This window comes from Antechinus flavipes, chromosome 3 (genome assembly GCF_016432865.1).
Source record: "Antechinus flavipes isolate AdamAnt ecotype Samford, QLD, Australia chromosome 3, AdamAnt_v2, whole genome shotgun sequence".
Taxonomy (NCBI): Eukaryota; Metazoa; Chordata; class Mammalia; order Dasyuromorphia; family Dasyuridae; genus Antechinus; species Antechinus flavipes.
Genome location: NC_067400.1, coordinates 441,543,666 through 441,557,374, shown reverse-complemented (window position 1 = coordinate 441,557,374; position 13,709 = coordinate 441,543,666). Strand labels below are relative to the sequence as shown.

General features: G+C 31.4%; 1 protein-coding gene across 1 annotated transcript in view; it reads left to right on the top strand.

Annotated features, from left to right (window-relative positions):
- The window catches only part of GALNT13 (polypeptide N-acetylgalactosaminyltransferase 13), a 595,329-nt gene that overhangs the window by 262,669 nt on the left and 318,951 nt on the right, over window positions 1-13,709 (top strand). Inside the window, exons 4-5 of the mRNA XM_051986368.1 lie at window positions 8,011-8,177; window positions 9,481-9,688. Coding sequence (XP_051842328.1) covers window positions 8,011-8,177; window positions 9,481-9,688 — 375 coding nt within the window. The remainder of the gene's footprint in view (window positions 1-8,010; window positions 8,178-9,480; window positions 9,689-13,709) is intronic.

Genomic DNA, 13,709 nt, shown 5'->3' with positions numbered 1-13,709 from the left:
CTGGTAGTACCAAAATCGGAAGCTTGAACTTTATTAGTCATACAGTTAACTGTAAGTGAACCTTTCTGAGCACAGAAAGGACATAGATAACTTTAAGCAAAAGAAAAGGCTTACTTGGCAATGGCATGAAGTACATATTTTGAGACATGGGGATATTTTTGGGTCAGTAGACAGATGGAAATTGAAAATAAGGTCTTTACCTTATTTATTAGAATAAAAGTTAAGGTTTTCTTTAATTATCTGCATTGAACTTGCCTAAATTCAACTGTATAGTTTAATTTGTCTTTGATTTATTGTTTTTGGCTTCTGTGAATTTTGTTGATTACATAATTCATTGCCCTGTAAAATTATCTTACTAAAGATTCGATATTGAGGAAGACAAGAATAAAAGTATTTCTGAAATGTAAAGAGAAAACAAAATATTTGGAAGACTATTTTTATCCTGCAATCTTCTATATTTCTCTCACCTATTTGACTAACTTAAAATTTTCACAGCTTAATAGTTTTGATATTTTGTGGGAAGTTGATCAAATGCAAACTCTTTTAGATAAAATTTCTCTTCCAAAAAATAATGAACAGTGTAAGTCTTCTGCATGTTTCTTCACAATTCTTACCGCCTTATTGCAATTATCCAAAAAATTCTGTATAGTTGAATTTTCTGTCCCAAATTATGTATTTATAGTCATGAAAGCTTATTTCTGAAATATTTTAATACTGATCTCCACAATATTATTGAAATGTAAAATGAAGAAGTGCATTGAAAAAATGTATTTCATTAAAAGAACTGTTTTGAGATCTTTATTACAAAAAAAAAAATAAAAGAATTCCAAAAAGAGCAAAAATCCAATAATAAATTTCTTAATTCTTCCTGTATACAGATGAAGAGGATGACATTCAGGATCATGAATATGAAAATTTCTAATAAGGAAATGTGGAAATACAGTTCTTCAAGTCTCACTGCAAACACTGAGACTAAAAGTACATTGAGCACAAATATCAAGGTTTTTATTTGTAATTACTCTTATAAATCTTTTTGAAGCAGGGCAATAAAAGATAATAGCTGCCTCACTATTAAGCAGTGCCAAAATGTGAACTAAATTGTATGTTGCTGACACATTTTGCATGTGATCTTTCAATGGATAATATTTACTTTAAGTACCTTGTAATTATGTGCCCTTATTGATTTCACTTTGTCATTTCATAGACAATGTTGCATTGTTTAATGTGATATATTTTCAATAGATTATTTAACAACATAAATACTATCTTAACATGAATATAATCATATTTTAAAATGTATGTTTTGTGTACTATTCAGGAGGAAAGATGGCAAATACAAATAATATCTTAGTTTATATATTAATATATTAATATTAATATATTAGTTTAGATAGTATGGTCATCTTTATTATATTTGCTCGCCCAATCCAAGAGCATTTAATATTTTTCCAGTTGGTTAGATCAGACTTAATTTGTGTGAAAAGTATTTTGTAATTTTGCTCATAAAGTTTCTGATTTTCCCTTGGCAGATAGATTCCTAAATATTTTATCCAATCAGTAGTTCCTTTAAATGGAATTTCTCTTTGTAACTCTAACTGTTGGGTTTTGTTAGTGATATATAAGAATGCTGATGACTTATGTGGGTTTATTTTGTATCCTGCAACTTTGCTAAAGGTGTGGATTGTTTCTAATAACTTTTTTATTAGAATCTCTGGGGTTCTTTAAATATATCATCATATCATCAGCAAAGAGTGATAATTTGGTTTCCTCATTGCCTATTCTTATTCTTTTAATCTATTTCTCAACTCTTATTGCCAAAGCTAGCATTTCTAATACAATATTAAATAGTAATGGTGATAGTGGGCAACCTTGTTTCACTCCTGGTCTTATTAGGAATGGTTTCAGTTTGTCCCCGTTATATATGATGCTTGCTGCTGGTTTTAAATAGATGCTATTGATTATTTTAAGGAAAAATCCATTTATTCCTATACTCTCAAGAGTTTTTAATAGGAATAGATGTTGGATTTTATCAAATGCTTTTTCTGCATCTATTGAGATGATCTTATGGTTTTTGCTAATTTGATTATTAATATGGCTAATTATACTGATAGTTTTCCTAATATTGAACCAGCCCTGCATTCCTGGTATAAATCCTACTTGATCATGGTGTATTATCCTGGGGATGATTTTCTGTATTCTTTTTGCTAATATCTTATTTAAGATTTTAGCATCAATATTCATTAGGGAGATTGGTCTATGATTTTCTTTCTCTGTTTTCAACCTACCTGGTTTAGGTATCAGTATCATGTCTGTGTCATAAAAGGAATTTGGTAAAACTCCTTCATTCCCCATTTTTTCAAATAGTTTATATAGCATTGGGGCTAATTGTTCTTTGAATATTTGGTAGAATTCACATGTAAATCCATCTGGTCCTGGGGATTTTTTTTTAGGGAGTTGATTAATAGCTTCTTCTATTTCTTTTTCTGAAATGGGACTATTTAAGAAATTTACTTCTTCCTCTGATAATCTGGGAAGCCTATATTTTTGGAAGTAGTCATCCATTTCACTTAGGTTATCAAATTTATTGGCATAAAGTTGGGCAAAGTGAATTTCTTTAATTTCCTCTTCATCAGTGGAAAGTTCTCCCTTTTCATTTTTAAGATTACTAATTTGATTTCCCTCTCTCCTTTTTCTACTCAGATTTACCAAAGGTTTATCAATTTTATTGATTTTTTCATAAACCAACTCTTAGTTTTATTTGTTAGTTCAATAGTCTTTTTTTACTTTCTATATTATTAATTTCTACTTTTAATTTTGGAATTTCAAGTTTAGTAATTGATTGGGGGGTTTAATTTAGTCTTTTTCTAACTTTTTAAGTTGCAGGCCCAATTCATTGATCTTTTCTTTCTCTATTTTATTCAAGTAAGCCTCTAAGGATATAAAATTTCCCCTTATTACCACTTTGGCTGCATCTCTGGAGACATCATACCAAAATTTATCTTCTGTGAGCCTGTTAGGCTAGTCAGTCCTATTTGCAAGCAGGTGATTTGGCAGATTTGCTACAAAGGTCAAATTGTAAACCACTGAGCCCTAGGAAAAACACAAAATAAATATGAAAGAAGTAAAGGAAGTAAACAATGTTAAAAAAAAAAAAGTTAGGTATGATAGATCTTTGGAGAAAATTGAATGGAGATAGAAAGGAGTTTACTTTATTTCTCAGCAGATACTGGAACCTATGCAAAAACTAACCATGTAGTAAAGCATTAAAATCTCAAAATCAAATGTAGAAAGACAGACATTGTAAAAGCATGAAATATTCTGATGGGAAAAAAAAAACTCACATGCAATATAAGTCCAGGAGAAAGTAGACCAAAAATTAATTGGAAATTAAATAATCTAATCTGAAAGTACGAATGGGTAAAACAACAAATCATAATCACAATCAACTCTTCATCCAAGAGAATGACAATAATGAGACAACAAATGAAAATTTGTGGGATGCAGCCAAAATGGTTATTAGGGGAAATTTTATATCTCTAAATGCTTACTTACATAAAACAGAGAAAGAGAAGAATAATGGACTGAGCTTACAACTAACAAAAGATAAAAAAAATAACAAATTTAAAAATCCTCAATTAAATACAAAATTTGAATTTTTTAAAATAAAAGGAGAGAGTACTGTAATTGAAAATGTGATAACTATTTAATTAATAATAAAAAACCTAAAAGTTGGTTTTATGAAAAAAAAAATAAATCTTATTTAATTTCATTAGAAAAATGAAAGAAGAATATCAAATTGTTAGTCTCAAAAATGGAAAGGGAAAACTTTCCACCCAATGAATTGGAAATTAGAGCAAAGTTATTTTGCTCAACTATATGACAATAATTTGATAATCTAAGTGAAATATCTACAAAAATATAGATTGCCCAAGTTAACAGAAGAGGAAACAAATTATTTAAATACTCCCATTTTAGAGAAATAGCATAAGCTTTTAATTAACTCCCTAAGAAAAAATCTTCAGGGTCAGATGGATTTACATGTCAATTCTCTCAATCATTTAAAGAACAATTAATTCCAATATTAAATAAACTATTTGAAAAAAATATGGAAAGAATTATGACACAGAAATGGTACTGATAGCTAAATCAAGTAGGGTAAAAAAGAAAAAGAAAATTAAACATCAAATTCTCTAATGACTATTGCTGTAAAAATCTTAAATAAAATATTATCAGTGAGATTACAGAAAGTCACACCCAGAATAATACACTATGACCGAGTAGGATTTATACCAGGAATGCAGAGCAGGTTCAATATTAGGGAAAGTATTAGCATAATTAAATATATCAATAACCAAACTAACAAAAATCATATAATTATTACAATAGATGCAGAAAAAAATTGATAAAATCCAACATCCATTCCTATTAAAACACTAGAGAGTGTAGAAGTAAATAGTCTTTTCTTTAAAATGATAAGTAGCATCTATTTGAAACATCAGCAAGCATCATATGTATGGGGACAAACTAGAATGATTCCCAATAAGATTAGGAGTGAAAGAGGGTTGCCCACTATCCTCATTGTTATTCAATATTATATTAGAAATGTTATCCTTAGCAATAAGAAAAAAAAATAAAGAAATTAGAGTAGGTAATGAAAAAAACCAAATTGTCACTGTTTGCCAATGATATGATTATATAATAAGAGAACACTAGGGAATCAATTTAAAAACAACTAGAGGAGAGGGCGAAGCCAAGATGGTGGAGAAGGCACATGCAATCATCCCCTCACAACCAACTATTAAATTCAGCCTCAAAAAGAGTGTTGACTGCTAAAACTCATAAAGTTTAGAAGCATATAACTTAGCAGCCAAAGGTAATCTGGAAGATCGCCAGGAAAGGTTTGTCCTGAGAGATGAGGAACAGACCAGCATAGGTAGGGAGAGACTAGCATCTGAAAGCAGACCAGGGGCAGGGGTGACCTCTGTGGCTAGAGAAGTTATAGGGATGACTCTGCTATAGACTAACTGCTCTGCCTTGATTACAAAGCAGTAAACTGGCAGAGAAATTAAAGCTCAAAAGCCAGACCTAACAAGATCTGGCTGTAACCACCCAAACCTGGAAGTGACTCAGGCAGACGCTTAACACAGCCCTGCAGCCACATCCTACAGTACAGGGCTTTTGCTGGGGTCAGGTACAAATCTGCACAGCAGGGGAGAACAGCCCAGGGCAGCCTCTAATCTGAACAGTGTGGGGCTCAGCCTGGGGCAGTAGAACTTCCCCAGCATGACTGTGCTTCACTGGGCAGAGACACTTCTGGTCCCTGCAGGACTATTCACTGTTCAGTTGCTAATACCCACAGCCCCAGGGTGGGATCTGGCTTGGGTAATGAAACTTTCACTGCTCAGCATCTAGCCTCAGGGCAGTTGGTAACCTGCCCACATATATTGTATCTAAGATATACTGTAACTTATTTAACATGAATAAGACTGCTTGCTATTTATGGGAGGGGGTTGAGGAAGGGAGGGGAAAAATCAGAACAGACGTGAGTGCAAGGGATAATGTTGTAAAAAAAATTTGCCCAGGCATGGTTCTATCAATAAAAACTTATAATTATGCAAAAACAAAAACAAAAACAAACAAAAAAACAAACTAGAAACAATTCACAGCTTTAGCAAAGTGGCAAGATACAAAATAAATCCACAGAAATCATCACCATTTTTATATATTTTATATATTACCAACAAAGTCTAGCAGCAAGAGGTACAAAAAGAAATTTCATTTGAATTAATTGTCAATAGTATAAAATATTTGGGAATCTATCTGTCAAGTCATAGTCAGGAACTATATGAACACAACTACAAAACTTTTTCCACACAAATAAAGTCAGATCTAATCAGTTAGAAAAAACATCAAGTACTCATGGGTAGGTTGAGAGAATATAATAAAAATGACAATAGTACCTAAATTAATCTACTTATTTAGGGCCCTATCTCTCAAACCCCCAAGAAATTATTTTACAGACCTAGAAAAAATAATAATAAAGTTCATCTGTAAGAACAAAAGGTGAAGAATTTCAAGGGAATTAATGAAAAAAATGCCAATTAATGGGTCCTAGCTGTGTCAATCCTAGAATGATATTATGAAGCAGCAGTCATCAATACCATTTGCTACTGATGAAGAAATAGAGTAATCAATCAGTGTAATAAGTTAGGATCTCAGGACAAAATAGTCAATAATTTTAGCAAGCTACTGTTTGACAAAGCCAAAGACCCCAGCTTTTGTGTTAATAAATTGCTCTTTGAGAAAAACTGCTTTGAAACTTGGATACTATTATGGCAGAAACTAGGCATTAACCCATACATAACACCACATACTAAGGTCAAAATGGGTTCATGATTTACACATAAAAATGGTAGTATATACTAATTAGAATTAAGTTACCTCTCAGATCTGTGAAGAATGAAGGAATTTGTGTTCAAAGAAGAATGAAATTCATAATTGAATACCAAATAGACAATTTTCATTGTATTAAGTTAAAAAGTTTTTGGACAAACAAAATTAATGCAGACAAGATTAGAAGGGAAGCAATAAATTGGGAAAACATTTTCACATTTAAGGATTCTAATAAAGGCCTCATTTCTAAAATATATAGAGAATTGACTCAAATTTATAAGAATTCTAGCCATTCTCCAATTGGTAAATGGTCAAATGATATCAACAGACAATTTTCAGTTGAAGAAATTAAAACCATTTCTAATGATATGAAAAGGTGCTCTAAATCACTATTGATCAGAGAAATGAAAATTAAGACAACTCTGAGATATCACTATACACCTCTCAGATTGTCTAAGATGATAAGAAAAGAATGACAAATGTGGAGGGGATGTGGGAAAACTGGGACACTGATGTATTGTTGGTGAAATTTTTAATGAATCCAACCATTCTGGAGAGCAATTAGGGAGTATGCTCAAAAAGTTATCAAACTGTGCATATCTTTGATCTTGCAGTGTTTCTATTGGGCCTATATCCTAAAGAGATCTTAAAGAAAGGAAAGGGACTTACATGGGCCAAAATGTTTGTGGCAGCCCTTTTCATAAATGTCAAGAAACTGGAAACTGAGTGGATGTCCATCAGGATAATGGCTGAATAAGTTATGGATATATGAATGTTATGGAATATTATTATTCTATAATATATGATCAGCAGGATGATTTAAGAGAGCCCTGGAGAGACTTAGATAAACCGATGCAAATGAACAGAACCAGGAGAAAATTGTATACAGCGGCATCAATATTACTAGATCATCAATAATGAGGAATGTGACTCTTTTCAACAATGAGATGATTGATGCCAGTTCCAATGATCTTGTAATGTAGAGTGCCATACACCCAGAGAGAGGATTATGGGAACTGAATATGGATCACAATATAACAGTCTCACTCTTTTTGTTTTTCACTTGCATTTTGTTTTCTTATTCATGTTCTTTCCACTTTGATCTGAATTTTCTTGTGCAGTAGGAGAATTCTATAAATATATTTACACATATTGGATTTAACATATATTTCAACATGTATAACATATGTTGGATTGCTTGCCATTTAGGGGTGGGGATGGGGAGAAGGATGAGAAAATCTGAAACACAAAGCTATGCAAAGGCCAATGTTATCAAATTATCTGTACATATGTTTTGAAAATAAAAACTTTATGAAAAAGAAAGAAAAATACTTTAAAAAAACTATGCCTCGATCCCAGAATGGATATAATATCCAATTGAGAAATGTCAAAAACATTCTCATTAATCATTACAATATAGCTGTTCACTTTTGTGACATTAGAAATGATATTAGACATTTTAACTATTCCATTAAACTAGTAATTTCCTGAGGAAAAATTTGAACCTTTTTCTTGACTACACAGCCTGGAAAATCCTGTTACATAACCTTGTCTTTTAGTACATTAATTGCATTTTTCAAGAGGTTAAAATCAGTTTGTTTTTCCCCTCATTGGCAGATGCAAGACAAAAGTCTACCCTGATGAACTTCCAAATACAAGTGTAGTCATAGTGTTTCATAATGAAGCATGGAGCACACTACTTAGAACTGTTTACAGTGTAATCAATCGGTCTCCCCATAATCTACTCTCTGAAATCATCTTGGTAGATGATGCAAGTGAAAGAGGTATGCATTTTCAAAAATATTTTTGTATTCCCATAGAAAAGCACTATAATCAACAGATTATTAAGAGAATTGTTTCCAGCAATCTAGCATCTTTGACTCATATTCCATTCTCTCCTCTCTATACAAATTTCCAATTTTTAAAGCCTTCTACCCTAAGGTTACCTTTTACTTATTCTCTATATATTGTTTGTACATAAATATTTGCAGCTCATCACATGTATTTGATTGTGAATTCAAGTATGGAGATCATTTTTGCCTTTTTTGTATCCTCAACAATTTTTAGAGCATATCAAAAAGTTTTTTTTTTTTAATGATGTTTATATGATTATATGTCTGTGAAAGTTTTTTTTTTTTTTAACTACCCCATCTTAAAATATAAGCTGTAGGAAGTAATTGATTCCTTTCAAGATCTTACTCTGGAAACTACTGAACAATCAGGTGAGATTGCCAAATTAGTTCTTACATAACATAATCAAACAATTATTTGATGCCCAACTGTATAAGAGATACAGTATTATAGATCCTTGATATCTGTTCTCCTTACCACTTCCAAATCAAACAAAAGGATAAATGATTCCCCTTTACTCTATAATCCTCATCTATCTATACCTAGTATAATATCTTTTCACCCTGAAATCATTTTGTGGGCCCCAGTTTAAGAATGGAATAGTATATTAACAAGATTAGTGGAATATCCATTGCTAAAACTTTCATTCTTCAAATACTCTTAAAAATAAATTAACATAACATGTTCTCCCACTAACTCCACCCTCTCCATTTTTTCTAACCATTGTTTACTTGATTCAGAATCCTTTCTAAAATGATGAATTTGTTTTTAGGCAATAAACTGTACAGTCCTTCACGATGGCTTTTTTCAAATTGTACTATTTGACAGAACATAGATAAATATATAAATCTCTCCTATCAACCTTTTCCTCCTGTACTTTTTTCTGCAATACACCAGGAACTAACTACAGAGGCAAAAGTAATTTATAATTATAGGAAATGAATTTGGCAATGTGTAATATCTTGGGGACTAATACTAAAATTGTAGTCAGAAGTCTTAATAACACCCTCTTTTAATCTTGACCTACTCAATTTCCTGGAAGATATGGGTCTTAATAAAGGACAAATGAGTTGTATATATAATTCTCTAAGTCCTTTAATTCCTTTATTGAGTCTTCAAGTCAACCTGGAAGTTGCCCATAATTTATATATTCAATATCTACTTGAATTCAGAATCCTTACTGGTCATTGAATTAGTTTCAGTCTTCTGTGATGAATTTATCTTGAAATCTTACAGATTTTCTCAAGATGGCCTTAGAAAATTATGTGAAAAATTTAGAAGTCCCTGTGAAAATTATTAGGATGGAACAGCGTTCTGGATTGATCCGAGCTCGTCTTCGAGGAGCAGCTGCTTCAAAGGGCCAAGTCATAACTTTTCTAGATGCACACTGTGAATGTACATTAGGCTGGTTGGAACCCTTGCTGGCAAGAATAAAGGAAAATAGGTAAGAGTCCACATTTTATGAATTCCTGTGTTATGATTAATCATGTTAACACAAATCTGGTAGAGGGCCTGTCAGAATTTGCATTTCAACCAAATCTGTACTTTTATGTGACAGTAATATATGGACATAACAAATGTATTCAAAAAAGTAGTATTTTCACCCCTGTGGCAAAAGTCCTTTTCTCATTCTAATGTGTCTTGTATAAAAGTTTGAACTAGTATAAATAATAAGTTTAAATATTTAAAATGTGTTTATTAATTTCATAAAGTTAATCAGGCTGTAAATAATAAGATACTATATATAGAATATGTCAACATGTGTATAAGTAGCATATGTGCATGTGTCTATATTAAATTTGAAAATACATTATGTATACCAAACAATTCAGTGAAGATGGAATCAAAATAGTAATTTGATAGGTTAAAAATTAAATAGAAAGATGAAATAACTTGCTAAGTATATCATGGCTTATTCATTTCAAAGTAGGTACAAAATCAGAAGTATTTGTACCCTTTATTTTCACTAGATTGTATTCTAATAAAATTTCAATTAAAAGAAGCATTATAAAATAGAATACATTAATAAAAAATACATATAGTAGTGTTCATTTTTTTTCTTTTGGGTAGCAAAGTTGATTTTTTTGTTTGTTTGCTTTTTACATAGGATATTTCTGAATTCATAGTGCAATATTAAGATTTAAAAATTTTAAAGCATACTAAGTCTTTTAATATACCTGGTAAATTTTAGATACACATGTATAGATACATATAGAAAGCATATTTAGAGTGTGTGTGTATATGTATATATGTACACACACACACACACACACATATATATATTATATATATACACATACACAGAAAGATACAGGGGAACAATAGACAAATAAACAAGAGAGACAGAGACAAAAGATCTGGATGGGAAAAAAAATATTATGGGAATTAGAACAGTACTCGTACTGTGATTTCATTGCTATCAACAACTCCCAATCAGAAAACTTCTTGCATTGATGTAGATTTGTGTCTTCTCTTCATCTTATAGTATTATTTTACCTGGACATTGAAAAACTAGATAACTTATCCAGGGTGGCATTACTACATGCCAAAAGCAGGACTTTAATTCAGGTCTTCCTAACTCTAAGGCTGACTTCTTTATCTAATATACTATGCAGCTTCTCTTTCTCTCTTTGGCAGCCTTCAGAGATTTTTGGATATCCTTCAAAAGATAAATGAAGATGATAATAGTGTAAAATATTATTGCTACCCTTATAATTGTGGGATTTATCTATAAATATCATACACACACACACACACATACACACACACACACATACATCTAGTCAAAACATAAAATATATAAGGTCAAAAATTTTTTAATGTGGCCCTTTGCAGCCTGGTAAGAGTTATACTTATTAGTCCTGCTTTGTCTTTTAAATAGCAATAGAATATTGTATAATGTTTGGCTTATATAGTTATTCCATATACAATAAAAAGATCTTTGGAGAGTTTAAATGACCATTTAAGCATTCAATACAGGTTCTCCCTGTTCTGAGACTAATTCTGTCATAATATGTAGGATTCTGTACTTGTCAAGGAGACAAATGAGGGCTGTCAGTAAAATGAGCCATAGCAATTGAACAAAACTGTCCTAACCTTTCAGCTAAGTATAGTATACAGTTAATAATATTTTATTTTTTACATTATATGGCATACTATAGTCCCAGTGGTCACATACACAAAACTACTAAATTATATCATAAATCATTTCTTACATTTTATGTAATAGTAAGAATTTTAAAATGAAATAAAAAACTTTATTGCTATCTATTGTTAGTAAAGACTTGGACTGGTTGGTTGGCTGATTGTTTTCCTTTATCTTGAAAGAGGAACAAAAGAACAATATTTTGGCAAATTACAGTGTTTCCGACTGTGGCTATCAGACCAGTAAGTTTGGAAAGCTCTACTACAGGTCAGGCATAAAGAGTCTATATGAATTGGAGTGGAGATATCTCTGATTTTGTGCATCTCACATTTCTTTTAAGATACTGGAATTTTGCTTCATTCTTAGAGCACAGATCCTTCTTTGATATAGGCACACTGATTTGGACAGTGCTTTGCCAATATTTCCTTTGTCACACAATCAATCCCAAAATTTTTCAGACTTTGAGAGTGCCCTTGCACTGTTTCTTCTGCCTCTATGTAGGCACTTGCATTGTATGCATTTTTCGTAAAAGAGTCTTTTATACAAATGTCTACTTGGCATTTGAACAGCATACCCTGCCAATCTGAATTAAATAATTAAACTCTGCATTAGAGTTTGACTACTTGGCTGTTTAGCTCATACAAGGATTTCAGTGAATGGTATCTTATCTTTCCAAGTCATCTTCAGAATCTTCCTAAGGCAGTTGAAATGGAAGCAGTACAGTTTCCTAATGTATTACTAGTATTCTGCCCAGATTTCATAAGCATATGACAATGAAGTTCTCTTTAATAGGCTAATTATTCACCTGGAAGAAACTCTTAGACAAATGCCTGAAATAAGACAGTCATTCTCAGGCCATTCTAATGGAATGGAGGTTTTGACAGGTCTTTAAACATAGATCAGGAAATAGATTTCATGATATTTAAAGAGAAGCATCACTGGGTTATCAGTTTATGAAATACATAACACATACACATAAACTTTAACCTATTTAGGCAAGGCTGCCTGGATTAAAATTGCATACCACTAGTAATAGAAGAGTACATGCATTTGAATGAGAAATACCAAAATTGAGGCCTAGGTTTTGACAAATATTAGATTAGTGACCATCAACAAGAAACTTAACTTCTGACTCTCCAAGTCACTCTCTAAAACAATTGCTTAGAGAATTGTTGAAAATCTATACAGGAAGAGGTATTTTCCATATCCAGACTTCCTTATACTATATATTCACCTGCTCTCCAAAAGTTTTGTGCATTTATATGTGTATATCTAGATATGTCTAGATTAACATAACTATACATATTATACATATGCATGCTATACATACGCACATATACATATAAACACATAAGTATGCATATATACATATACATATAGTGTATATCTGTGCATGTACATATGCTTATATATGGGTATGAAATTTGCATACAATATACACATATAGTTGTATATATGCAAAACTCATTTGTATGTGTGTGCATGCATGCATGTATATCATTTACCTTATGTCAACAAAATAGCAAGGATCAATGGTGGAAATCAGAATAGTTGTCCTCTGATTTTTGAACTCCTACTCCCAGTTATCCCCCAAATATTTACATACCCATACATTTGTGTATACACAAATATATAATGCATACATAAACACATATATTCATATATATGTTATGTGTGTTTGTACACACATAAATCCAGAACGAAATCTTATGCCATAGTAAGACATAATGTTTAATATGTTTTTATTTTAAAAAGTGAAATGGTTGTAAATAGAGGATAGAAATGAAATAAGGGATATATAATTATTTTAGTACACAATATTAATATAGGAGTCTTGAATTTAGACTGAATTACACTGATTTTACAGGGTAACTTACATTTTAATCATCTCTATAGATGCATTGACCTGCTATTGAACTCTTGTAATACTGGTGATACTACCAGTGGAGACTTTTGAGTTAATGCCATTTATGAAAAATCATTGCTTCATTTCATTAATGGTCATTTTCTAGTGAACAAATACATATGCAGGGTATTAGCTGTTGGAGAACAAAGAAGCTAGCTCTTCTAAAAAGGAAATATAAATTAAAGGGGAAAAACATTCATTAATATGTAACAAACATGGGAAAGACTAAGAAGAATAAGTATTTTCCAAGTGGAAAATGTTATTTCTGAAGTTCAAAATCCAGAATGATTTCTTCTTCTCTCCTTCTAAGAAAATTACACATGAGAGCAAAACTATTTCACCTGCTTGATATGATGATCATAACTAAAATGTTCATTTAAAAAACCCCAAGTGTCACGATATATCCCAAGACTC